Source organism: Passer montanus, unplaced genomic scaffold (assembly GCF_014805655.1).
Source record: "Passer montanus isolate IOZ18808 unplaced genomic scaffold, ASM1480565v1 scaffold263, whole genome shotgun sequence".
Lineage (NCBI taxonomy): Eukaryota > Metazoa > Chordata > Aves > Passeriformes > Passeridae > Passer > Passer montanus.
Window position 1 is genome coordinate 63,404 of NW_024367295.1, and position 27,353 is coordinate 90,756.

A 27,353-nucleotide genomic window follows, 5' to 3' on the forward strand; every position below is an offset into this window, starting at 1 on the left:
AGGAAGACATGGACAAAGGGCCAGGGCTGAAAGTGACTAGGTCACCCCAATTATCACCTGAAGGGTGGCAATGAGCTTCCTCTTGGGTTGAGCAGGTTCAGCTTCAATCACTGCCTCATCCTCTGTTTCCATGTCAATGGAAGGTGCATTTAAATTCCCTCCATCTAGAAATGATGATAAGATATTAGGAAACACTCGGATTTCACCCATCATGTCAAGTGTCTCTTTATGAAATCGCCCCAACCACAGTTTCTGCTTCCACCCAGGGCTTTGGCCTGTGTCACAGCAACTGGAGCTATTGCTGTTTGTAACAGGTGTCCTTCCAGCATCTCCAGTTTCCCAGCACAGCATGGTTGGATGGGTGGGCTGACAAAAATTGGCACAGATCTACCTGCCTGTTTGCCTGCATGGCCACCATTCAGACAGGAAATGGGCAGACACCAAATGAAGGAAGGTGGTTGGGTGAGCTCACAGGTGCTGTCAGGGAAGGCACAGAGGAGAGCCCACCCTCCTCTTTGGATGAGTGCTTATTTGCTGGCCTGTTGGTTTGGGTGGCTAATGTAAGCATCACTGCCACTTTTGGCACAGCCAGCTGGAAGAGACCATGTCTAGACCTTTCTCAGGGGCACCACCAAACCAAGGACAGAGTGGGTGTGTGCTTGTCCCATTTCCCAAGGCTCCAGATCCCTCAAGCGCTAATGGTACCCTCAAAGTCTCTCCTTAAATTGTGATGATTTACATCATTTTTATACTTTGCACTTTCCCAGGTCAGAGCCATATGAGTCACTGCTTACACCTCTGTAAACCTGAACCTACAGCTGGAACACTGTTCTCAGATCATAAAAAGACTGTTATTACTGTCCATTACCTCTGGTACCTCCTTTACCTGATTCACCTGTACCCCACATGAGTACCCCATAAGCAGAGTGATGCCCAGATCATGGACAGTTTTTCCTGTCCATTGTCCTCTCTCCATCCTACCACTGCTTCCAGGTCTCACCTAGACAATCCCATGATCCCTGCAGATGATTTTTCTGCATTTTTCTCACACAGGAAAGCACTTGTTTTAACACCATTTTACAAAACTTCACTGTTATCCAGGACTTTTCTGACTATTTTCCAAAATTTTTTCAGGAAGGTTTGATGTTTTCAACTTTAAATAGCCTGATAGCCTGAGAGACCATGTCAATGTCTTCTACCTCTCTGCTCACTTTTATGTGGTTGTTGCTGAATGTTGCAAGGGTGTTGTCTGCACAGACGCCATTCTCACGAGCCCAGTACCCTCTGGGATGGTATAAGATCTTGGTTCTCCCCACTAAAGAGTGAGGTATTGCTAGAGAACTCACCTGCATCATTCAGGTCATCATTCTCAGCATCTTCCTCATCACTGCATGCCTGAAACACACACAGTCACCTCATATCCCTGACAGAAAAGGCTTCTCCTTCCAAGCACAGAACACTGACATTTTCCAGCAGAGTAAGTAAGACATAGCGTGAAATCATTCTGCAATAACATCATTGCAGGATGGCATCCAACGAGTGTCTTAATGACTTTTTTCTTCTCCCCAGATCCTCCTTAGGATCTAGCTTCTTTTGATTGAAATTTAAGTTGACAGTGCAAGGAAGGAAATTTGGAGCAGATCTGCTCCCATAACACGTACTAGAACATAACCAGGACAGAGTAAGCAACGTGAAAGTCCCTGTTAAAGTCAGCAACATCACATTTTCAGGAGCCCCTCAATATAAGCTGCCTCATTCTCACACCACTTGAGCATCGAGCCTCAGGGATGTTTCAATACCCACCTCCTGCTGAAATCAGCCCACCTGGTAGATGCTGGATAATTAACTACCTTAAATATGCTTGATACACTAAAGTTCACATCTTCCTGTAGATCCATGCCAGGAGAGCTCCTGTGACACTCAGTATGGTTGAAAATATCTTCCTCAGACCAGTGCAGCCTATTTTCCCTTCTGTTGGCAGCTATCACAAAACATTACCTGGTTATACAGCTCTTTCAGGGATGCATAATACTTGGACCACCAATCTAGTTCTTCCAGTTCTGGTTTTTCCTCTTCATATTCATCTTCCTTCTTTACAAGCTTATTGATAGGAATTTTCTTCAAAGGAGGCTTGAAAGAAAAGAGAAGAGGGTTCAGAAGGAAGAACTGACCACCCAGGACACTCATGCACCCTCCTCCAGTGCCCTGGGACCCTCTGACCCTCAGTATTCAGGCAGAGCACAGGAGGTGCAAAGCTGCCCATGGCTCCAGCTTTATCCTTTGCTACAAAAGAAGCCATTCTCAAGGCACAGGGCAGGCCTCCTTAATGTCCTTGTGCCAAAGCCCCACCACATAGCACTGCCAATGAGCAGGCAGGAGAGAGGAGTGTTTCAGTCCAGAAAAAGACCTGGTGGATGAAACCTAACACTGAATTTCTGAAATTTTTGGTGGTTTTGTTTGTAATCTACAGTTTGGCTTTACAAACTTCAAAATTTGTTGGGCCCAACACATCGCTCACCTTCGCAAAACTAAGGGGGTGAGTGCTGGAACCTGGGTCTCCAGCTGCCAGTCCAATGTTTACCACAGTCTGAGATGGAAGACGGTGAGATGAGACATTGCAAGCTGAGATGGAAATAAAGAACTTAATGTTTCCATTCATTTATTTCTGCCCACTACTTCTTACTTTCAGCCACAGGAAAATCCTCCCTGTTAAAACACTAGTCTGATTGATTTCAAAGCTTTTTAAAGCAGACCCTGCAAAAATTCTGCTGGAAATCCAACTACAATACTGAGATTGGCCACCATTGTCAAGATGCTTGTTGCTGACCCCCAGGAATTCAGAATTATGAGATATATCTTCCCTACTCAGAAATAGCCACAGATGGATCAATCTTTCGCTTCTTCTTCATGCTTCCAGATCAGGAGTGCTGGCTATTGCTATCATTTAGCTAAGCTATTACCCAATGAACAGACTTTGACCTGACAACGTGAGAGAACTGAAAGTTTTTCAGTCCTTGGTCCTAGTGGACCAGCTCCCTAAAGATGAAGGTCTCATTGAGCAAATTCTTCCCTGTGAGGGTGGTGAGGCTCTGGCACAGGTTCCCCAGAGAAGCTGTGGCTGACCCATTCCTGGAAATGTTCAAGGCCAAGTTGGACAGGGCTTGGAGCAATCTGGTCTAGTGGAAAGTGTCCCTGATCATGGCAGAAGGTGGAACAAGATGATCTTTAAGCTCCCTTCCAATCCAAACCATTCTGTGATTCTATGACCTTGTGATTGCAGGGAGAGGATTCTGCTGCTTGGCTAAGAGAAAGTGGAAGAGCCAGGGATTTTTGCCACTGGCAAAACCTGCCTGTTGTCTCTGTAAGAACCTCTCCAAGTAGCTTACCTTTGGGCACATCCTCTGGTTCCTCCTCCAACTCTCTGGGAGAGAATTTCATCACATCGGACACGACATGGCTACCCACAAGCACAGTGTGCCCAAACGCACGCTTTTCCACCACAAAGATGCTGAGGGGAGGGTGCAGGTATGCCTGCTCTGGGAGCTCCTGCAAAAGAATTATGCATGGGGCTCACAGGAGTAAAGGTGATCAACCTGTGTTGAGCTATGAAACTATGACAGCCCCATCACATAAGGAGAAGCTTGCTGGCACCTTGCAGCTATGCCTAAAAAATCAAAGCCTTGCAGTGATAGGCCATGGCTAAGATGGCCCTTCGCGGGCAATTTCACAGAGGTTTTGTTCTGCAGCTGAACCATGTGGTCATGGGAGAGCAAAATCCTGGAAACAGTTTCCCTCCTTCTATGTTGTCCCATGCAGGGAGGTGATGCAAGGTAGCCATGGTGTACCCTGGCATGGCAGAATCCACCTTCCTACTCACCACATCCATGTATTTGACCAGCTCAGTAAAGTTGGGGTTCTCTTTGTAGGACACAATCACCTCTGACTCCACCTTCTTGCCAGCACATTCAATGATCACCTGAGGCTCATCCACCTCAAAAAAGTTCACTCTCTTCAGGTCCCTCAGGCCCCAGAACAGGATCTGAAGAACAACATGAAGCTGCTGTCCAAGACATGCCAGCCATGGCACTGCCCATGCTACTACCCCCCACCCACAGGACACAGTCCCCAGAAGAGGCACAGGCCTGCTCTCTCAGCTCAGCTGCCCAGCAGCTTTGCTTGTTGAACTACTCAGGTGGTTTCCCCCTCAGGTCAAGCACCTCCATTTCTGGCATCTGCTCAGGCCTCACAGGCACATTTGACCATCAAACTGGACTCCCTCGCCAAGCCCTGCCCTCCACCCAGGGGCAGCTTGAAGGGAAAGCCAGTGCAGCAGAAGGTGGCACACCTCTATGCGAAACTCCTTCAGTACTGGGCGGATGCCCTCAGGGATGATGAACCGTCCAGCACGGGGGTCTTCCAGGTAATCGGGCTCCTTGGGCTCCACATCCTCAGGCACTGATGGCTGAACAGGTGGAACCAGGATACAGTAGGTGATGAAAATCACTTCTATTCTATGCCATGCCAAGCCCCCTCTCTTCCACCTTCTAGTTCTGTGCTCACAGGCTGTCCCTGCAGCCTACTCTCATTGGAAAGCCAGATATGGCCTCCAACTTGGAATTCTGGTGGGCCCCATGCAACCAGCTTCTCACCCATATAGCTCTCCTCAGTGAGCTAGCAACCATGTGCAGCTTTCTACAAGCCTGTTACCTCCAAATAGCCACTGTAATCGAGCTCGATCAGCTCAAAAGTTGCAATGAGCTCTCCTGCTGCTTTGCTGCCTCTGTAGAAATCAAAGAACTGCAGGGCAGGTTTGGTGTATGACTCATCAACCAGCTTCACCTGTGGGACAGCAAAGGCCTGCCCGAGGAACTCAGGGGAGCCCTGCAGGAAAGAAGGGAATGACTCAAATCATCCCTGTGGTATCTTACCACCTCAAAGACCACCACTAATTCCAGCCAGTCTAGGACAGTACAAGACTACTCTTCCACCAATGTTATCCTCTGCTTTGATTTTCTCTGCTCCATCCAGACCTAGGAACAGATAAAGGCATGTTTACAGCAGCTCCGCTTAACTCCTGGTTCATCTCCATGCAGAACTTGGCAAACAGCCTGCAACCATGCAGCAGAGGACATCAAAGCTTGATCAGGTTTTTCAGAGTCTCTTCCAGACAGGGTTTGAGTATCTCCAAGAATGGATACATTACAAGCTCTCTGAGCTACAGCATGCATTCTACCTCTGTGTAAAAATTGCTTTTTTATATCAAGATGGATTTTCTTCCTTGCCAGTTTGTGCTCATTACTTGCCATTAGACCCCTTGGTACCTTACATGAGCTTTTCCATCCTTTCCCACCAGGTAGCTGCAGACAGCAAAAAGACACATGTTGGGAAAGATGAAAGTTTGACAAGAAAGTCTCACAGATATATATGCTTAGCAGAAAGGTTTTTGAATGTAGAAGCTGAGGAAGGAATAGAGATGGAAGCAAGTTTTGATATAGAAGAAAAGAATTGCTAGCTAGTCTTACTGATTAACCAAGGAGACAAAGGGTATGTTAGTCAGAAGGGGTTTTTATGACTTAGAGCAAAGGATAAACCCACCTCAAACAAGAAGATGTTTTTACCAAGCAGAAAGATAGCACAGGCAAACAAGTCAGCAAATGTTGCAAGTAGAAAAAAGGTCTCAGAATTTTCCACTGCAAGAAAACTGAAAAACAACTTCTAGCTTAAACTCTAATGTACTAACTTCTAGTGATTGGAGAATAGTAACATGAATATGGTATTTATAGTAGTTATGATAAGCTATAGATAAAAGTTAAGGTATAGATTGGTTCTACTGTATTAAGATGCTCAGCAAAGAAAAGTATATAATGCATTGTAACCAAAACTAAGGGTCTCCAGGCCTGCCTGCAGATGCAGCTGACAGCTGTAGGCACAGGCTCTGTTGCCCACGACCCTGCTCTGCTCTAACGTCTTGGATATAATAAACTGCGTTTGGAAGAGCTGCCTGGAGTCCCGCATCTCTCATTTAGACTCTTACAGACACTGGCTTTCTCTCAACCTCTGTAGGCTGAATATACTCAGCTCTCCTCCTCTGTCCTGTGCTCCATCTTGGTGGCCTCCTCTGGACTCATCCCAATATGACAGGGTTTGTCTTGTACTGGAACCAGAGGAAAGCTGCTGAGTTACAAGTGGAGAACCTGGTGCAAGTTATGTCATTACCCTTAGGATAGCAAAGAGGCTCTAGGAGACAAAGAGGCTTTAGTGTGATTTTAGAGCACTAATAAAGAGAGAAAAGGGAAGACTGAGGAGGGATGATCAATGACATGTGGGGACACAGGGAAGGAATAGCCCTAAAAGCAATATCAATTCCCCCAGGATATGAGCCCTCTGCAATGTGAGCCTGCCAAGGAAGCAGGCATAATGTTTCTTCAAAAATAAGAGATCCTGGATCCAACAAGCACTCATCAGCCCCTGATGAGTTTAGAGTATCTCTGAGTCAGAAAGTCTCAATCTCAGCCACAGTCCCCACGACTCACTGTTACCAGTGGACCAGCATCAAGCTGTCATGGAAACCAAACAGAGCAGCGGCAGCACTCAGAGATCCTCTGCCTTCCCTTTTCCAGAGACAACAGAAGGAGGACAGCATGGCCATACTTACAAATTTATTGTGGCTGAAAAGGTTGATTGTAATGATGGGGGTCTCTGTTTTCAACTCTTCTTTCTTCCCGTCAATAATGAGCTGGTCAAACAAAAGTAGCTCATTCCACATAGGGCTCAGTGTCTCCTCCAGCATCTGCAGATGGAGACAGAAGGCGCAAGTATTCCACAGTCAGTGGAAATAAACCACATGCTGGAAAGTGAGGAACTCTGGGCTGATTTCCTCTCTCACACAGCCACGTGCAGCTGGTGGCAGAAGGGAAGTGGTAAAAGTGTGGGATTAGCACTCAAGATCAACTAGCACATGCCAATCAACCTTTAAGACTATGCTCAATGACTGTCAAATATTTCCTGAACATAATCACACTGCTCAGAGCATAGATACCTGAGTGCTTGGAGATACAAAAGTCCCAGGAGGACTTCCATATCACTGACCTTAAACATGTCAGTGAGGTCATGGTCATTTTTCTCTCCCCAGGTTCCCAAGATGACAGAGGCAAGAATTTAAGTGGTCTCACCCTGGTGGGCTGGCAATGAGTTGAAAACACCACTCTTGCAAATGGATTTGAAAGGCCATTATCATGTGCAGGGAGGATCCCTCGAGCCTGATACAGATGGGCTCGGAGCTGGAAATAGCTGAAATCTGGTAAGAAAAGGAGAGAGGAAGTCCCCAACAAAGTCCTGTATGAGGCCAAAAAAATGTCTGAAGGAGAAGGCCAACCAGACAGGAGTGGACACATTCTGTGACGAATAGCTACCACTTCTAGGGACTGTGGTTCTCAGGCCAGTACACCTCAAAAGGTTTGGCCAAGCCAGACAAGCTCAGTGGGCTCCCCAAACACCTCTGGGAAGTACATGATATGCAACTTGTGAAATGTGCAGTGTTCTGCTATGAGCATCTACTGCGGGGGAGCACCACTAAGCCTCATCAGAGGGGCAGAACTCATGCCATTGCAAATTTGGCAGCACATTCAATGCCTACAAAGCGCCCATCCTGTCTGCTGCTTTAGCTGTGAATGTGCAAATATATCCTGATGAGATCAAACTGGATGTGCCTATCTCAGTCAGGCCTTGGAGACAACCCTAGATCAGGTCTTAATTCTCAGACATACTACAATTCTCAGATAACAGTATGGCCTGAGGTGAAGGACTGTGGGGGGACAATGCACCACCACAGACACTAATCCATGATGGGACCTCTCAACTCCCTGCTCTCCTGTTTATGTGAAGAACTGTTATCTGCACTCACCATCCCTGCTGAGCAGGCTAGGAGGGCTGTATGCTGAGAACTGGGCTATCTCCTGCTCATTCTCGGAAAGGAACTCCTCAGGAAGCCCTGCCAAACAGGTTTTCACATATTTGGTTACCCCAAGCCACATGTAGATTTCCAGTTTGGCAAAGATCTCACCAGTGTGTAAGCCAGGGACCTGAAAGCACAGAAGGTTTTGCAGGTTTCACATCTCAGACCAACATGATCACCATCAGCTTGGGACTGACCAAAGAGCACAGGAGAAAGAGCACCACATCGTCAGAGGCAAAAGGCAGTGGTGGAGTTGAGAGCTGTGTTTCCTTGTGAACTCCAGGATTTCAGGAAGGAGAGCTGAAAGCAAGGAGGGGGAAACAGCATGAAGCAAGCAAGAGCACACTGTTTTGGTATAAACCCTACCTTCATAAAGAGAGTTTGGATCTTTGCACAGTCTTTGCCTTTCTCCTCTTCAACTACTGAGTAGAGGATGTTTTGTGCAGGAATTCTGGAGTACGCCACACGCCTGTTGTTGCTGAGCATCCAGATGAGTACATCAGGGAGAGTGCACTGGGGCTGGAGGGAGGGAAGGGAGGAACATCACGCAGATGAACAGCATGTGTAGTCCTCCTTATGCTGACATGGTGAAAGCTTCATCTCCCCACAGGAGGGACTGCTGAGTAATGGCAGTTTAGAGATCCAGAAATAAAGGACCTAACATTGGCCACATATTTCTGAAAGTCAGCCCTGCAATATGGCTCTGGAGGTGCTGTGGTTTAACTCTGGCTGGCAACTCAGCCCCATGCAGCCTGTCACTCACTGTCTGTTGGTGTAATGGGAAACATCACATGGGATGTTTGGATTCAAAACTTAAAAGTGAAAGAAGTAATGGATTGAGATAAAAACAGTTTAATAAGGAAAGAAAAACTTCACACACAAGCAAAGCAAACCAAATAATTCATTCTTCTCTTCCTGTGAACAGGCAGGTCTTCAACCATCCCCAGAACAGCAGAGCTGCATCACAGAAACAGTGACTTGGGAAGAAAAACATCATCATTACAATTGTATATCACTCTACCCTCACATAGCTAAAGATGTGAAAATTATTTGACTTTACTTGGTGAAAGATTTCCCCAAACTTCAACAGCATCTGTACACCTTATGTCAGCTAACATGGGGTTCTGGTTGACACTACAGCAACATGCTGATTTTTTTCAGTTACTTAAAACAATGAAACTCTGAATGTGAAGAGTCTCTGCTATGGATAAGAATCTTATTCCAATGCAAGTTTGAATCTGCAGGGTCAGCCCCTGGTGGAAGTGCGGGCAGCACAAGCAAGGCTGTTTTCCAAGGCAAAACTGTCTGCTGCAGACAAGGCCTTGGGCTGGTGGGGCAGAGAGGCCCAGGAGGCATGGAGCTGGCCCAGCTCAGCCTCCTACCCACTGCAAAATTGCTTGGACCCCTGCTCCACCACCAACAGCCCTGCAAAGCTGCCTGGCCTCATCCCTCATTAGAGCTATCACAGGAAACATGGTAACTTCCAGTAGCTGGAACTTGGAATTTTACATAGTGAGGGAAGACAGCAGAGGAAAAGCTTCAGCTCAGACTGGTGAGAGCCCCAGCAGCCAGCTCAGTATCCTCTCCTTGCCTACCCTCTCCAGCTCAGAACAAGGGTTCCCTAGTAGCCACTGTACCTCTTTAGCCACGGAGCGTATCTTTGCCAGGATCCTCCTTGTCTCCTTAACTTTCTCCTTGACATTGTCTCGGGTCAGGTGCCGCCTCACACGGAGCCCCTGCTTTGCATACAGGATCTGAACAGAAAGCACAACTGTCACACAACCACCCATGCCCCATTGCCACCCCACATGGGGGGTCTGCAGGGAGCCTATTGTGCTGACCAAGTCCATCTTGCCCCGTTGCACCCTGATCTCCACCATGGCTTGCTGCCCAGTTGCTGGGAGCAAACCTCCATGAACCTGTCACAAGCCATTTAGCAAAGGGTGCCATGAACTGGAGACTACAGCAACTCATCAGCATGGCCAATATCATCCGGTAACAGAAGTCCATGAGCTTTAAAATCATTTGGGGCAGAAACATGTCTAAGGAATTCCAGAAGCTGGTGGTCTAGGGCTCCAGATAGTGCCTGTGGGAGACCTTGGCCAAGGAGCAACTTGAGGCCACAGTAGTGTGGGATTATGAAGATGGAGGAAACTGCAAAATAGGGCTTGGCTTACACCACTATTAGTGCATATCAGAGAGAGTGTACACATATGAAGAGAAACTTTGGGATGAATCAAAACTAATAATGAAATCCAGAAGAAATTCAGGGTGTACACCCACTATAGACTGGCAAGGTGAGAAAACTCCTCTTTTAGGTGGGTTCTCTATTCCAAAGTCTCTCAGGCTTAGCAGTTGACCTTCACCATAGTTCACGTGACGACATGCAAGGAAGCAGAGGGAAAGGAACTGAGACCCAGATATGCCTAAATTTTATTTCCTGCTGCTGTCACTGCATTTTGGTCAGCCATTCAAAGCTTTGTAGTCTGACAGAGGCTATGACTCTACAGCTGTGGTGTGACAGGGGGTATGTAATTGTGCTCTCATTCAGCTAGCTAGTCTTGTGTGCCAGGTGATAAGTGCCTAAGTGTTTCCGTTTCTAAGGACAGACAGATGAATGGCTGTTGTAGACCTGCTGGATATGTACTCAGCCAAGGTGTGAATTTTCAGGAGTAGAGGATCTCAGTGAGCCACCACAAAACTGCCTGCACGAATATGGTGCACCAAAAGGCCTCCAGCAACCTACAGGGCAGCAATATGCACATGCTCAACTACATATGCCCCAGTGGAGGTGAAGCAAGGCATCAGGGCACAGCATCTGCACAAAAAAGGGGGCAGCCATGGCCAGACCCTGTCTTGTCTCTTTTCCCTGTGCCAGAAACTGTATTGCTCTGAGCAGAAGTTGGGAGATGCTGTAGTAAAAGCCTATGACTGATACAGTGAGTTTTAGCTCCAGGTTTCCTTCTTAGCATCAGTTCCTGCTGATCCTCCAGAAGTTTCCCCAGAGCAGGAATTGCACAGGCTCCCACCAAACACCACCAAACCCCACAACTTACAATGTTGCGCATCAGGTATTTTGTCCGACATCTGTCCAGGTTATTTGGATGAGCCATCGTTTTTCTCTCTGCACTGAGTGAATATTGCCTGCAATGAGAAAAGCAGCACAGATTCTGTATCCTCCGCATCCAGCATGTTAAGCACATCTTACAGCAGGGACACGAGCTCCAAATCCCTGGTACCAATCCAGATGTGTCAGGAGGCTCCATTTCTGCAATACCTTCTCTTCTACAAGCTTGTTGGTTCAGAAGGTACACTGGGGATTCTCAACACCTGAGGCTCCCTTTCTACTGTAGCACTGTGGACTGAAGTGCATTACGGTCCCCACAGGGTAGTCATGGGGATTGAAACAGTGGTCTTTTGACTGTGTGATTGAAAAGAGTGAAGGAAATATCCTTCACATTTAGGAAATATGTGACCCCAAGAACACTGAGGCTGTCATCTATGACCCATCTGATTCTTAGAACAGAAGTGGAGTCTCCTCTCCAAGCTTGAAGAGCTACAGAGAGGGTCCTTTTCCCAAGTCATCCTTATTTCATTCTGCACACCCACCTCAAAAGGAGAAGAGAGAAGGCTGCACACAGCTGATGCAGAACATGATATGACCTCCTAACCTGAAAACAAAAATCTTCAGGACATCAGGGAAATGCTAACCTGCATCCACCTACAAATTCCTCCAACACCTCTCTGAGCCGCTCTTCTGCTTTAGCCTTTGGTCTTCTCAAGAGCTTCTCCACGTCACCCAACCCCTGCTCCTGTAGCGAAATCACAATATTCACGAAGCTTGCACCTGGCTGAGGGGTCAGAGTAAAACCTTGCAAGAATGCATTTTTCACTAATGGCTTATACCTTTCTGCAGAGCTGGGATTCATGAGTGCTGCAGATCAGCACTCGGCTGCCTGGGACCCTACAGAGCTTGAGGATAACCTTAGCACTTGTTGTTACAACACCTTGTGTGTCAGTCCTTGAGCAACCACTAACACACACTGTGGCAAGCTCTACTTTCATATTTGCAAGCCAAAAGGAAAAGGCAAGGTCCTGGGGAGAGACTGCATCCCCTTCACAATAACCTGAGGCTGAGAGTCTGCTTGCCCAATCATCTCACACAGCTCAGGACTGGCAGCAGAGGAACTCGTTGTCACAGACATCATATCACATCACTCACTCCTCCAGGAACCACCACAAGCAGTTGCACAGTATGAGTCCATGTGGCCTACCCAACCGTGTCTAAAGGACAGTGTGACTAAGCCCTGTGAGAGACATGGACTTGCATGGGTGGTGAGGACAGCAAACACCTTGCACAGCAACTGCACATGCAACAAAGAAAGCACACCAGGAAGGAGCATGCCACAGACAAACACCCTGAACATGCTACCAGGCGCTCTGCCAGTTTGACAATCCGGTTGGAAATGCAGAGTCTCCAGGTGTGATCCTCCCAGTAGCTCCATACGAACACGCAGGGTTTTTCATGCGTCATGGGCAGGCAGCTGTATGACCTAAGGACAGCAGGCAGACAAGGTTATGGCTACTGCTACAGAAAGCATATGCCATATCATAACACATGCACTTGCACATCCAGCAAGGGAGCAGAGGCTGAACTCTGCCCTTTGCCATCCCAAACTAGCACACAGGGTTTCTAATAGAGACAGCAGTACGTGCTGAGATGAATGACAGGAGCATGGGATATTGCCAAGATTTCTCACTGCTATGGAACTAAGTAGTAGCAGGCACAGGCTGCACAACACAAAGACCAAGACATTGCCAGGCCTGTGGGACAATCTAGGCGATATTCCCAGAGCAAACATCAGAAGAGCTTGTGTATGTGTCTTGCCTGCTCAACATAAGACAGCATATGCCAAGAGTACTCCTCTCCTTCCTCACTGGAAAAAGCCCGTAGGACACTGCTTGTGAAGCAGAAAAGAGATGGCTGTTATTGACAGGTCTCAGTTTCCTTGGGACCCCATCCTTGGCCATCTGCAAACATCAAGCAGACACCATAGGGCTCATAGAGCTAGTAGAAAATCCCCGCCAGCTAGGCCATGGCAAGCTGCAGGGCTGAAAGGAAGAGAAACCTATGATGCATTGCTGAGCAGACCTCTAATAATATCTGGAACAATCAATGTGGGAAGCTGTAACAGCTCCAAGAAAGGTGGAATAGAAAGATATAGAAGACTTACTTGTCATATTCCATGGGCTCCGGTCTCTGACTCTTTGTAACTGATTTGTTCAGTGCTGCTAAATCTGGAGTCAGGATTTCAGCATCCAGCTCACCATCTGAACCAGCATCCAATAAAGGCTGCCTTTCTTCTTTCACGTCTCTCTTTTCCGCTTTTTGCCATCCTTTGGTCACAACCTCTTCAGATTTGCCATAATTTCCTTGAAGGTGAGCATTAAATTATAAACAAGTAAGGGAGATCACTCAGGTTTTTTTAGAAAAGACATTTTTTAGCTGGCAATACCAGACTCTTGGCAGTCTTCCTACCAAGAGAAACAGATGCATTTACTGCTTTGGGAACTAGTAGTTGTGTCCAACCATTGGCGCATCACATGGACAACCAGGAGGTCCAAGAGGGAGCTGAGCAATTGCAAAGAGGTCCTTGTGTATGCCTTCTTCAGTTCTGTCAGCTCCACCAAGTGCGTGTTGATTACCATCTACATCCCTACACTGGGGCCAGCATCAGCTCCTCAAGTAGTATTTCAGCATCAAGCATCTTCACCCATCCAGCTTAGCAGGTGGGGGCTTTGACACACTCTCAGGCCATTATTTTCCCATCACTTGTTGTCAGATCCCCTCAGTGCCACATGGCCAACCCCAGTATCCCAGTTTTCCCTCCTTTTTTTCCCTTTCTTGCTACCAAATCCTTTTACTTCTTTGTACCCCTACTTACTAGAAGAGTTTTCCCAAACTTTCCCAAAACAGGTATTTCACACAAATGGTGCAAATCTCCAGTTCCATAGAAAAGATTCAGGATTTTAGTAAAGCACTGTGCACACTCCCTGGACTCATTCCTCATCTTTCCCACCTTCCCGAGCTGACTTGACAGGGCATTATGGAGAACTGACTTGGCTGTCAGAGGGAGATTCACACTGTTCCCATAGTTTCTGGACATGGGGCCCTGGGGAATACCCACCTATAGAGACTTCAAAGTTGACAGGTTTTGAGCTGAGAGAGGAGTCCATCATAGTGGCTTCAAAGAAGGCAGCAAAGAGAAGGAATTCATCCTTTCTCCCCAACACATTCTGAGCAAGGAGACAGAAATCAGCCTGAGAGTCTTGTGTGTCAAAGCACTGCCTGAGCACCAGGGCATAACTGATGTCTGCCAGCCCTTCCACAGGACTTTAGCAGGATGCTGCTGACACCACCACTGGGCTGCCCGAAGCAGGATAAGGTTTCTTGGAAATCCTGAGGTGTTGGTGCAGAGCCATGGATTGGCTGGTGCTCATGTGAAGCCACTGAGCAGGTTGTAGGCTAAGGGATGGCTACTGCATCGACACAGCTGCCTCCCACCTTGCCTCTTTCCCTTCACAGCTGTGCATGCCAAAGACTGGCATGAATCAGCCATGTTGGCACAGGAGAACTCACCTCAGGGAGTGGATGAAGCTCTTCCACCTCCACAGTGACCTCCCTGGGCTGCTCGGCCTCCTGAGAGCTCCCAGCCTCCCCCTCTCCCTGCAGCTGGCTCAGTTCTTTAGTTTTCTCCTTGGATTTTTTACTTTTCTTCTTCAGCTTCATTTTTCTCAGGGCACCTCTCATCCTGTACCCAAGCTTCCTCTCTGCTGCACTGGGGCTGCTGAAGATCTCCACTGTGATGGCCATGAGGATGCGTCCACGGTAGAAGATGCCCTCACCCATGCCTTCATTGAGGTCTTTGTGGGCATCCCACAGAGTTGAGTTCTGGGGGGAGCCATACAGGTTCACCCAGGCTGGGCCAAATGTGGGGTTAAAGCCTGCAGAGACAGGGACAGGGTTTCATTATGCTCCAGAGTGCCACTGAAGAGAGACCTCCCCAAAAAAACTGTCCAGGACACCAGAATGTCAGCATGCTTCAGCCACTCCTGCTACCAGCCCCAGGAGACCAGCATGCCAAGCAGGAAGTGCATGGCACCGGGATGCCCAAGACATCCTGCTCCAAGACAGCCATGCCATGCCTCACCATTCCTGTCCGGGTCCGAGATCTCCTGCAGGTCAATGTAGTGTGTAGCAATGGCCACATCACCGACACTGGCATCATCCAGCACCTGGACTTTTATCTTCCTGGACAGAGGTGGGAACATCTCAATGAAACTGATCTGCTCGTTCCACTTGGGCTCAGTGGTGCTGGTCTCTACTGACGTTTCCCCCTGGGAAGGAGAAGGTGTGAAAGTGACACAGTCCCAAATGGTGCCCAGAGAAAGAGATGCCTCAGAGTTTGTCTTGGAATGGCATGCACTCTTGTACCACCTGCAGACAGTGCCAGGCAGGCTCTGGGGGTGGCAGTGTCCCTGCTCCTATCCCAGTTCCTGCAATTCCTCTCTGTTTCATTAATGGGGGGCTATCCCAAGGCCCTGGCATGACCTACACAATCAAAGGAATGCAAACGATCAGCAGACTCATAGGTATCTAAGGGTTGCCTGGAGCACTCCAGGCCCACAAGACATAATATCCATTAATATGAGAATCAATCAGGGATTGATTCTCATATTAATGGATATTATGGGACCAGAAACCCTGACCTTGTGTGCAAAAACTGGGTCATTATCTCAGTAAAGTCTCTCAAGGGTCTCAGGCTGAGTCCAGCTTGACAGAGAAAAAGGACTTCTGCTCCAGGATTTATCCCTATATTTAAGGATATGAATCTCTGCCTGCAAAGCCAGTAGCTCAGCCAGTAGCTGTGCCCAGGGCTGGGGATGTCCGATGAGCAGCTCTCTGTAGTGACAAAAGCAGAGAACAGCCTTCTCATTCAGACATTGCACAGCCATGGCCACACAGCCCAGACCACTGCTAAAGACAGCAACACCTGGGCTCTCCCAGCCTATTTTCAGTGGGATTGCTGTGCCACATGGAGGCTCCTGGCACCATGAGCCCACCGCATGCTGCCACACAGCCAAGGGAGAATCACCCTGTCCCAACATAGCTTCCCCTCAGACTCACCTGCTGCCCACAGAATGAGACCTGCACATATGGGTCGATAAATACTTTTCTCTCCCCTATGATCTTGGAGATACCACCCATGATGCCTGCTGTCATGCTGGGCAGGCCCTCAGCACAATAGAGTTTGATGCAGACCCTGGCCCAGGGTCTCTCTGCAGGGACTCTCTTAGGCAGCAGCAGATTCCTGAAAGACAAATTCATGTTCTGCCTCCCTCCTGGAGTCTACAGAACACAATGATGGGAAATTCACTGACTGGAAGAAGGATTGGATCCTGCCTCACCACAGGTCTTTTTTACTGGGTCTTTGCCCATCAGAAGAGGGGAAAATGAGGTAAAAAAGGTAGTATGAAGAGAGACATGGCAGTGCTTCCCAGAGCCGTGCAAGATCCCACTGCACTTACCTTTCAATGTCCTCATCCTTGTCCCTGGAATAGGTGGGAAGGAAACCCACAATATCCCCACGTGCAGAAACAGAGATGTTGCACTTCACAAAGCCTTTCACACCTGCCCGGGTGTCCATGGGGTCACTGATAACTGCCCACTTCTGGAAAAACCTGTGATCTGAGAGGGAAGAGGAGGAGTTCCCTAGGGAGCAGCCAGGTTACCATTTCACATTCAACTCTGTCCACACAAATACTGCCTTGGCCCTGCCAGAGACCCCACCTCTGAAGGTGCAGGAGGTGTCACCTGCCTTCAGAGAGCTGAGTGGAGAAGCAAGCTCAGATCTTCATGAAAACTAAGTGCTTTAAAGCCAGGGCCTTGACCAGACCCATCAGAGCATGAAAGAAATGCCAGTTTTAGACAGCGCCAGGGTCAGGCACAGGTATGTGGTGCAGTTCTCGTACCTGGCTGGTTGTACACTGTCTCAACATCCATCTTGAATGTTCCTATGCAAGTTCCCAGAAATGGTATCTTCTTTGAGTGAAAAACCTGCAGACAGCACAAGTCACCCTGAGTACCATGAGGTGTGGGCAGCCAGGTGATACATCCAGATATCTCTGAGGAACACAGGGCTGCCAAGAGGTGTTCCAAAGCACAGCTGAGGCAGTGGTTGCAAGCTCTTCATGCAGACTGACCCATCTGTGTTAGCCCTAGGGCTATCCCATTCCTACCCAACCACTCCCACAAAGCCCACCAGCCCACAGCCCACAGTCAAACCTAGACCAAGGCAGTCATGTGCAAACAATTCAGCTTCTGCAGTCCCAGGTAAGCCACAGCTCAGCAATGGAGTCGGGACAGATCTGTTTTCCCACAGGAAGACCTTGTGTCCATATCCTGCTGGGTTAGGGCAGAGCTGTGACCCCACCAGGCTAGCGTCTCTCCCAAAACCCAAGTCTTGCTCAGTTCTTGCTGAACTCTTGACAGCAGAAGAGACATGCAGCTTTTCACAGAGAAAGTGCTGGACACCACTTGGCAAAGGATGTGCTGGCTGGGTTTAGCTATCTTCAGAACATGCCTGTATCTTGGGAAAGTCTTTGTGCTTTGAGCCAAGGGATTTTCAACCTCTCTTCCTTCCTGGGCTTTTCTACAGCACAAATAATTTCTGAGTTGCCTCACATCAATCACTTACCTTTAGGACCTGCAGGATGAGACTCCAGGGTAAGGGGGCAGTAGGGAATTGCTGTCATACAGCAGGGCAACAAGACAAAAGGCAAGAAAGTGCCCCAGAGGCCCCACTGCAGTCACACAGTGAAGAAAAGCCCTTACCTGGAGGAGGTGGGAAGGCAACACTGCCCAGCACTGGCTCAGAGCAGGAGCTAGGTCTCTGCCCCAGTGCAGCCACAGGAAGGCCCTGTGGCTCTCTGTGGGCAGGTGATTCCAGCTGGAACACCTCAATGGTATTGGTAGCCTTGCTTTGCCCATTGCACCTAGTGTCTACACACAGAAACATCAAGCTGTACCACTAACAAGTGAAAGATGAAGATGAAGACATACATACCGAGATCTCTATGAGTCTGTGCAATAAAATGTCCCTTGGCTCATAGAAGTCAAACAAAAAATACTGGAAGAGAAGAGCAAGACAGCTGAGCCCCAGGCTTCCAGGTGTCCCTTGCAAGCATGGTCCCAGGCACTCGGGACACTGGTGGGGCAAGGACAGAGCCTCTGTCCATACACATACTTCGTTGTAGAAGGGGCAGTTTGTTGACTTCTGTGTTGCTGTGTGCCTCTTTTCTTCTCCCACCTTGACTACAACAAAGGGGTTGATGTTCACCCCCACCAACTTCTGTGCTTCAATTACATTAATCCCAACCTGAGAAAATATGGGAGAAAACCAGCACTCTCCTTGTCTGAATCAGCACTCTCCTTGTTTACACCTCCATCCTGAGAATGTTTCAAGATACCAGTATGCACATGTACAGGGCAGTCTCAATGCAGAGCTCGACACCTAGGGCAGGCAAAAGCATGGCTGCTGAAATCTGCTACAGCCAGGACAGATCAAAGTAGTATTTGAGATACTTGTTTCTTTCAGACAAGCAAGGAAATAAAGTGTAAGAGCCCCAGTACTTTTGACAAGAGCTGACCTTCTCAGCAGCACTTGTACTCTCAGTTTCTGATCCCAAGGGGTTGAAAACCCACTGCTCCCACATGCGAGGTTCCACAGAGCTTTTTGTGTCTTCTGTTAATACTCCTCTTTGAATCCTACTGAGATGGACCCCATTGGAAAGACTGGAATGCAGCTGCTTACAATTTACTTACGTTTACTGCAACTGCTTATGAGTCTAAGATATAAAAGAAATGTTCTCACATTTGTTCTCAGTAAAAGCAATTAGGCCATGGTTAAGGTACAGAATGATTGCTTCAAGAGAATGATGGTAGGAAATTCAACCCTCACAAATGTGAGTCCATGTTTACTTAGAACCAGAGAAGGATTTAAATCCATAGCCATCCTGGGAGACTTTCCCTGAAATCAATTCAGCCTGATGTGAGCTAATCAGCCAGAGCCACCACTTCCTAGCAGCCTCCTGGCATGTCCAAGCAAGCCCCCACATAGCCCTCTGGCCCTGGTCATGTCCCACAGCTGTCCCTAAGGAAGACAAAGAAGACCCTGGGAAAGCTGGCAGGCACCAGCCCTGCCTGGGTACACTCTGAAGCTCTGCTCAGGCAGTGTTTTGCAATGGCACATGTAGCTGATTCCCTTCTCCTGCTTATCGATATCTACATGGGCTTACTGATACTGTGGCCAGCACTCATGGATGCAGTTCATTCAGGGAATCTTACATCTTGTCCAGGGAAGTCACACAAAGCATGATGGTCTTCATGCTAGAGGCCTTGACAGAGTATGTGGCAATTGGAGAAGCCCAGGCCTTCAGCAAGGTACTAAGGGACTGGCTGGGAGGCCAGAGGCAGCTATGGGGACATGCACCCAGTGCTGCAGTACCTGGAAACTCTGTGGTGTTGGAATGGCAAAGAGGTCCCGTGCAGAGCAGAGTCTGGAGCGGCTGCACAGAAAAAAAGCCCAAGTGAGCAGGTGTCCTTGTCTACATAGACCTGAGTAAGTCCCCACCAAGGGAAGCAACAAAAAACCTCACAAATAATGGCCCATCACCTTGGGAATGAGCAAATCCCCAGCACACCCTGTCTAGGGCCTTTAGAGATGGAAGTTTTCTGACATTTTGCCAAAGCAGACTGTCATGAGCTGCAGGAATTCCCCAGGATATGGCACTTTCTAAACCAGGACCTAAGCAAGGGTAAGAAAGAAGACCATGCCATGGATACCTCTTCACAGGGCTGAAGATGATGCCCGAAGCCTCAGTCTCAGATGTATCATAGAAATCTTCCTCCTCTTCCTCTTCTTCCTCAGTCTCCAGACCTTTTGCCAGCTTCCTGCCTAGTGCAGCAGCCTCCTTGTCCAGTTCCTTCGCTCTCAGACACTCGGCAGTCCTGCAAGCCCCACCACATGCCATGAGCCATACGTTAGCCATCACAAGTGGGCCGTGCACTGCCTTCCACCCAGGAGGGTGAGCCAAAACATTCAAGGGCTACTTACTCCAGCTGCTCAAATCCAGGATTGTGGATGATTAACTCTGAACTGTAAAAAACAAAATATGTTTTTCTCTAAAGACCAGTGTGCCATGACTGTTCCCTGATGCATTTAAGGAACAGTGCCCCAGACACTCACCTGTTTATTTCTTGGCAGGGACACCAGCAATTTTTTCCTAAGCTAATCCACTGTCCACCCCATGTGTCTGCTGTTTTCCATCTAGTTCCACAAGTGACACTCTGCAGGCCTTGCTGCTGCCTGTCATCCTGTCTGCCCAGAAACCTACAACTCCCCTGGCTTTGGGCACTACTAGCGTGCAGGGTGCATGGAGTTGCTGGAGGCCAGCAACTTTGCAACCACAAGCCAGGAGGGCTGCAGAAATGCTCTCAAAGCTCTCCTAGGGAGTCCCAGGACTCCCAGCACCTACAGTGGATCATTGCAGTCAAAGGCTCATTGTGATAACAAGGTGTCTCTTTATCCAAGAGCCCCATTCCCTTATTGCTGCTGTAGAGTTGAGACACATCAGCCTGGCAAGAAGTGGAGAGTAAATAAGGCTGGATTGCGTCCCAAAGGATGCCACTGACAAAGGCAGCTGTACAAACTGCCTGGAAATTAGCTGTTCCTAGGATTTCCATACCTGTCTTTCATAAGATAGACAAAATCCTCTTCAACCCAGCTCCCCGCTGAGCTATTTGGAGGCTGGTAGCGCAAATCCAACTCAATGTAGATCTATAAAGTAGAAAGTGAAAGGGCCTGAGAGTTTGATAGCCACAAAACAATGGCAAAAATGTCACAAAAAAGATAAAGGGGGACATGGAAGAAAAGAGGAAGTGAGAAGCTAGTGGAAAGATGCAAAAGAAAAGTGGTCATGTCCCCACAAGAAGCATGTTTATACCAGACTCCCATTGTCTGTCTCCATCAACAAACTAGACGTAACAAAACTCCCCCCTCCACAGCTTCTTTAACTCGTTTCATTGAATAAAAACTGCCTCAACTTTACAAATCTACCATAAAGAGGCCCTGAGAATAGCCTTGAGGCATTTTTGACAAGGGAACTGGGGAGAGTCCTGCACAATAACATGTAGGATTTGGAGCAGTCTCTCTCTGGAGGAGGCACAAGACAGCTGGCAGAGGATCCCTGGGAAGGACAGCTTGGATTAAAATACTGGAGAAACCACCAGCACATTGAGAGCCTGCATCACAAGAGACGTACAGAGCATGCTGGGTATTGGCACAGCCAACACAGGTCTGAACACCCTTGTCTGCAGGTGGCCAGCCTGATCTCAAACCAACATAAACACAAATGATTTCCCAGCAGAGGCCAAAAACACCAGCATGGAGGAGATCACTCCTTAGCAGGCTGAAAGGGATGTACTCTGGATTCAGAGCCCAATCCCTGAAAAATACATATTTCTGGGAAAAGAAATGCAGCCCAAGAAATCAGCAGTATGGTGATTAGGAAAGGCAGCAGCAAAGGCTGGAGGGTGAAGAAGCCTGAGATGAAGCTGGATGAAAAGCTAAGGCCCTAAAAGCACGCCTTCAAATCATCAGGAGAAGAAGGGGTGCTCTATTCCCAGAGGAGAACAGGATTTGGACTAGCAGGAAGTCTAATGGCTTTATTCCCAGTTTTCTAAAGGAGCAGACTCTCTCTTGGGGCCATGTCTCTTCCAAGCTGACCTGAGAGGGTCCCAGGCTGCTCTTGGATGAGCAGTCTTTCCTGCCCTATTTCTATCCCCTGCAGCTGTTGTGCAGCCAGGGTTGCACAATCCAAAACTAACCCAGCAAAACTGAATGCGGTTGGGTTTTGGTTGGAGCAGCTCATCAGCACATGTGTTGCTGTTAGCGCAAGGAAAGAGGCACCCAGGGCTAAGGGCTGGTCAGTGTACCTCTGACCTTATACAATGAAGTCCCTTCAAATCATCACCAGCACCAAGAGGTGAGTCTAATCCCTGTCTCTTTGCTGGCAGGAACATTTATCCAGTGAGCTGCATGGGCTAAAAATCATCCTGGAAGTGGTCAATTTCTACCTGGACCTGCTCCATGATCCAGAAGTCCAGTAACACCAGCAACCTGTGCCTGTGCCACTCAGGCTGGTGGTCTAGTGGCCACAGAGCTTGCATACCATGTGCCACCATGTGGTTTAGTCATATTGCCTGTGTCAAGAGTAAACACATATGCAGCACCTTGCAGGACTGCTGCCTCTGCTCTTCCTGCAGCCTGCCAGCTGCCCTGACACAGGTCTGGCAGTCTGGAACCCATTGAGCTGTGCCTGCACACCCAGCTAGCAGGCAACAACTCATTTTAGGGTGGTGTTAATCTTCTACAAGTGCAAAGGACCGACTGAGCCCCAGTGCCAGGGCTGGAGGAGAGCAGGACCTGCAGAGCAGAGGGGCAGTCAGGTGTCAGCGACACTCATGCCCAGACACTCATTAAGCCATCCAGTTAGTGCTAGTGTTTAACCCAAAAGCTTACTGGGAGTTTCAAGGCACCCTACCACCTTCCACCTCGCTCCATCACTGCAGCAGCCCATACACATGCACTTCATGGTGCATGAAGCAGAGGAGATGCCACTTCCTACATCCATTTCCCAGACTTGAGAAGGTTTTACAAAGCCTCCCTCTGTTCATTCAGGCCCTTGGCAGTTCTCCAGCAGCCCTAGCCCAGCCCATGCATTTGTAGATGCTCCTAGAAACCTCTTGGTGGATGTGAAGTGTCTGTGCACAGATTGCACAAATGCCACAGTGCTTACAGTTCAAACAGCATTTTGGATTCCCCCTCAGTCCCCAGTCCACCTGAAGAGTACTACATGAAGTTTCCCAAAAAGCCTTACTGATTGCTGATAGCCAGGCTGTCCATTGTGGACTTACATCAGTGACTCTGTTGCTCTTGTCCACAAGGGACTCACGCAGGATTAGCCTTCCAGATGTCATCAGGTGCTGAAGGCTGAGGACAAGGGTACCAAGCAGCCTGGTGAAAGGAATGAGGGATTTTTCTTTACAAACAAACTGTGGGTTTGCTGGTAGATAAAACTAGTACTGAGAGATAAAAGAACCAATGGGAAGGATTCCACTGATTGATGAATGGAATGAGAGATTTGTCTTTACAAACAGTGAGTCTGCTGATAAATAAAGTTAGATACAGAGAGATAAAAGAAGAACCATACATTCCATAGAAATTCCATTGACTGATACAAAGGGGGAAAAAAAGGCAGGGAGGGGGTATACAGATTACAAGGGAGTCTTTGGTATCAGGCATTTCGGGAAGTCTGTACCTCTCAAGTACATCAGCCAATGGGGAAAGAGAGGGAAATGTGGCCAGGAAATCAGGATAAAAAGGAGGCTGCATTCTCTAACAATTAGAGAGACACCATGGAAAATGCCCATAACCTCTCCCTTTATTCAAATAAAGTTACAGGACCCCTCTGTCTTCTTTTTGGACAAAAATCTCTGGTGTTTGTGGATTAATTTTCCTAACACTGGAATAAAAAGAGAGACTGCAACAACACTGTACATAGCATCAGTGCCTATATCCTGGGGAGTACTGGGACCTCTACTCTGCCGCTCACAGCCCCTCTGAGCTGCCCTGAAGTGTTTTCCATAGGGAGTCTGGCAGCTGAATACTTGAGACCGACCCTGCAGCAGGTCCTGCCTTTTCCCCAGTCATGTCCAGATAGCTACTTGCAACTGAGCTGGCACTAATGGTGAAAGGTTTGTGCAGATCCAGACTCATGGAGTGCAAAGGAGATCTCCCCTTCAGCAGAGTTGGGCTTCACAGGAGCTAGTCTGTGTCTGGGCACCCAGCAGAGCTGGGGGGACATTTCTAGAAAAAAAAAAAACAACTGGGAAACAGAAGCTTTACACAAGAAAATATAGAACTAGGACATAAAGCTATGACCACCAGAACGTCTGCAGCAAGTTAAGGCAGAATTTATCTACGCCAAAGTGGCTTCTCCCTGGAGAACGGTTATCCCTGCAAGTGGCAGTAAGGTATGCAGGACAGCATTTGCCAGTCCTAACCCTGGCTTGTGTGTCACTGTCTGCACCCATGTGTACGTGGACCTCCATCTCCTCATGGCATCTCTCTGGCAGCCAAGCTAAGCCGTGCATGAAGCAGAGCTTCCCAATGCCAGCTGGGAGCCACCACTGGAAGAGCCTACCCAGGACTCAGACAAGAGGAACTGCTCCCCACACGTCTCAATTTCAGCTGTGAGCTACTGATCTCTTGCATTCCTTCTCACCTCCCTTTTCTCTGAGACACAGAGCCTGTCTAACTTCCTATCCCCAAAGAAGGAGTCTGTCTGCTCATTCTCCTCCTTTCCAGCTTTGCCGGCTTGTTGCTGCTGGCACATGAAGGATGCACACACAGAAGTTCAGAGACCATAAACAGATACAGCAGTGTAACAAATTTTTCCCTTCTTTATATTTAATTTTGACCATCCCAGTGCACAAACCAACCACTTTTGAATTGTACTGTTTGTCACCTGCTATTATGCTGCTTCCCAGCAGTGGAGGTGTGTGGATATAGTGTCAATCCACTCATTTCCCACTGGACTCCTTTGCTTCAGGCTGTCAGGTCCTACTGTTTTGTTAGTTTGTGGTATCTCTTTGTCCTGCAGCAGTTTCTATTGACATTTCAGTCAGAGACAATTCCTCTGATCCAGCTCCCATATGAAAAGCATCCAGGAAACAGTGACACAACATTCTGCCATATTTTCTGCTGTGTTTTGCATGTATTGTGCTCATCTGTTTTCTCCATGCCCTCTCTGGCACCTTTGAAAGCGTTTGCATTATTAGCTGTATACAAATTTATTATGTTTTCATTATTAGCTGATGCATTTTTCTTCAGTTCTTAAATTTTGCTTATCAGAGCTGGCACCTTTCCCTGCATCTTCATGTTTCATATGTCCTGAAGGACATGCCTCTGCTGCCTTTCTTGCTCCACTACTCAATCTGTCATCCCTATTCTTGGGTTTCGCTGCAGTGTTTTACAACTGTTGGAATAGCTACTGAGTTCACAATGTTATGCCTGTGCCACCTAGAAGCATTTTAATTTCTGTCTGATCTTTTACATTGAAATTGCTGTCTTATTAAAGGTTAAACTATAACACAATGCATTCAGGGCTTTTCTTCACCAACAGATACGTTGAATTTGGGTGCAGCATGGTCACAGTCACCACAAGGCTGTTCAGGATGACAGCAGGTCCTCAGTCCACAGCAAGACCTGCCTTTGTAGCTGTTTTTTAGGGCATTGTTTAACCTTTGTCCCAGTTGAGGGTCTGATCTGGATCCTTACATAGTCCCTGTTACTGCTGGCACAGCTAAATCATTCTTCTTATTTAACTTAATATATACAGTGTTGCTGCCCCACCAGAACAACCAACTCCATTCTTCCTCTGTAAGTGGCATTCTGCTCATCTTCTTTTCATCAAATAATCAATAAACATTTTCTACTGCAAGTAGACAATGTAAAGACCAGTATGTCTTCTCCCCCACCTCTACTGGTCACCCCAACAATCAAAGGACCCACCTGTTACTGAAAACCTTGCTGCAGTTGTAAACTTTAATGGACAGCACTTCACCCATTACAAGCTTCCCATAGTGCGGCCAATGAAAGAGCTGCAAAAAAATGGAGCAGGAAGGGATGACAACTCATTCTCAGCCACACTTTCCCATGTCTCATGGTTGGTTGGCTCCCTGTGAGGTGACCAAGTCCATGGACATAATGAAAAGCATCTGTGATGGGAAGTTACTTTCCTGCTGACCAGGCATAGAGCCCCTGCAGCAGCACAGAGCCACAGGTCAGCTGCTACAGAAGTCAGAGTTGCACCACCCTGGAAAAGGATTCTTATGTCTGCTGGAGTCCCTGAGCTGGCAGGTTGTGGAGTGAGACAGAACATGGGAATGTACAGCGGTGCTTGGGGAGAAGTGATCACTCAGGCGGGGAGTCATCTGGCTTAGAGAAAAGCTGCACTCTGAGGCTTCAACTCGCCACACATCCACAACAGTGGCTGTGCCTCCTGCTCCCCGCCACCTCCCCCCCAGGCAGCACATTGGCATTGGGACTTGAGCACGGGACAGGTGGGAACCACCCACTGGCACAGCACAGGTGGGCTGTCACAGGCTTCTGTGGGGATGGCACTAGAGACAGGAACATGCTTTCCAGGTCACCCCCATCCCTGCTCCTGCACACACACACATATACACACATATACACACTCAAACACAAGTCCCACTCCTGTCCCCACAAGGTATCAACTAGAGTGACAATCTGGCTTGCTGAGGGCAAGGGGAGCTTTGCCTTCAGCTTTGATGTGCCCGGGCTTCCAAGCAGTGTCACTCAGTTGAATTTCAGTTCCTGGAGCTTGTATGCGTAGGTCACATACACAGTGTGAGGGACCCATCTGCCCCTCTGAGCAGAGCAGAAGGAGACAGCAGAGAAATTCCCAGAAAACTGTCTAGTGTAAGGTGGCCCTGTCCCTGGTGTGGGGGTTGGAATGAGATGATCTTCAGGGTCCCTTCCAAGGCAAACCAATCTATGATTTTATGACCAAGACACTGACCTGTCCCATCCCAGTCCCACATGTTCCACATGATCCCAGTTTCCTCACCTCCTTGAAGATGGCCTCTGGGCCACAGCAGACCTTTCTTGTCTTCTGGGTGAAGCCTTGAGAAGTAGAGAGGAGGTGTAAGGTGGCTGGCAGGGGAAGGCAGCCCCCAGCTCTAAATCCCCAAACCCCCACCCTCCTGGCCACCTGGAGCCCACCTCGGAAGCTGAGATGGACCTGCCGCTCGCCATGGCCCGGCAGCTGGGAGAGCCGCCGGACACCGACGCTGAGCGCCATGGAGCTCGTGGTGGGCCCTGGTGCCTCTCGCTCAGCCGTGCAACGCCCAGAGTGACTCAACCCCAACTCACCCAGCCGGTCTGGCCAGACACTCCACACCCCAGTGGCCCATGGGTTGGGCAGCCCCTGCTGAGGGACACAGAGAGGAGGGGGAAGACCTGGCTGTACTGCCTCCCTCCCTCAACACACGGCACTGGGCTGAACCCCCTGGAATGCACCTCTGCTGACTGAGAGAGCTCTGGGCTGCAGGGGACCCCCGGGGAGCACTGCAGGAAATGGTAGAAGTAAGCCCATCACATGGCCATGCTTCAGCTGGTACTTGGAAGGACGTGGGCTGCTGAATTCAGAACTGAGAGACACCAGCTTCGAATACAGAGCCTGGCTCTGC

At 48.4% G+C, this 27,353-nt stretch overlaps 1 protein-coding gene across 1 annotated transcript in view; it reads right to left on the reverse strand.

Moving 5' to 3' along the window:
* The window catches only part of LOC120503630 (fer-1-like protein 4), a 39,116-nt gene extending 12,137 nt beyond the window's left edge, over positions 1-26,979 (reverse strand). The window contains exons 1-33 of the mRNA XM_039712314.1: positions 26,887-26,979; positions 26,732-26,787; positions 25,651-25,739; positions 22,992-23,091; positions 20,762-20,853; positions 20,131-20,172; positions 19,860-20,024; positions 19,522-19,582; positions 18,262-18,393; positions 18,082-18,144; positions 16,988-17,072; positions 16,544-16,703; positions 16,143-16,326; positions 15,166-15,352; positions 14,595-14,959; positions 14,143-14,251; positions 13,189-13,387; positions 12,387-12,507; positions 11,666-11,766; positions 11,011-11,098; positions 9,592-9,708; positions 8,321-8,473; positions 7,904-8,081; positions 7,173-7,297; positions 6,656-6,790; positions 4,708-4,881; positions 4,346-4,462; positions 3,878-4,039; positions 3,387-3,546; positions 2,519-2,622; positions 1,999-2,130; positions 1,347-1,395; positions 58-164 (exon numbers count right to left, since the gene is read on the reverse strand). Coding sequence (XP_039568248.1) covers positions 58-164; positions 1,347-1,395; positions 1,999-2,130; positions 2,519-2,622; positions 3,387-3,546; positions 3,878-4,039; positions 4,346-4,462; positions 4,708-4,881; positions 6,656-6,790; positions 7,173-7,297; positions 7,904-8,081; positions 8,321-8,473; positions 9,592-9,708; positions 11,011-11,098; positions 11,666-11,766; positions 12,387-12,507; positions 13,189-13,387; positions 14,143-14,251; positions 14,595-14,959; positions 15,166-15,352; positions 16,143-16,326; positions 16,544-16,703; positions 16,988-17,072; positions 18,082-18,144; positions 18,262-18,393; positions 19,522-19,582; positions 19,860-20,024; positions 20,131-20,172; positions 20,762-20,853; positions 22,992-23,091; positions 25,651-25,739; positions 26,732-26,787; positions 26,887-26,965 — 4,191 coding nt within the window. The 5' untranslated portion in view covers positions 26,966-26,979. The remainder of the gene's footprint in view (positions 1-57; positions 165-1,346; positions 1,396-1,998; positions 2,131-2,518; positions 2,623-3,386; positions 3,547-3,877; positions 4,040-4,345; positions 4,463-4,707; positions 4,882-6,655; positions 6,791-7,172; positions 7,298-7,903; positions 8,082-8,320; positions 8,474-9,591; positions 9,709-11,010; positions 11,099-11,665; positions 11,767-12,386; positions 12,508-13,188; positions 13,388-14,142; positions 14,252-14,594; positions 14,960-15,165; positions 15,353-16,142; positions 16,327-16,543; positions 16,704-16,987; positions 17,073-18,081; positions 18,145-18,261; positions 18,394-19,521; positions 19,583-19,859; positions 20,025-20,130; positions 20,173-20,761; positions 20,854-22,991; positions 23,092-25,650; positions 25,740-26,731; positions 26,788-26,886) is intronic.
* Positions 26,980-27,353: the final 374 nt, after the last annotated feature.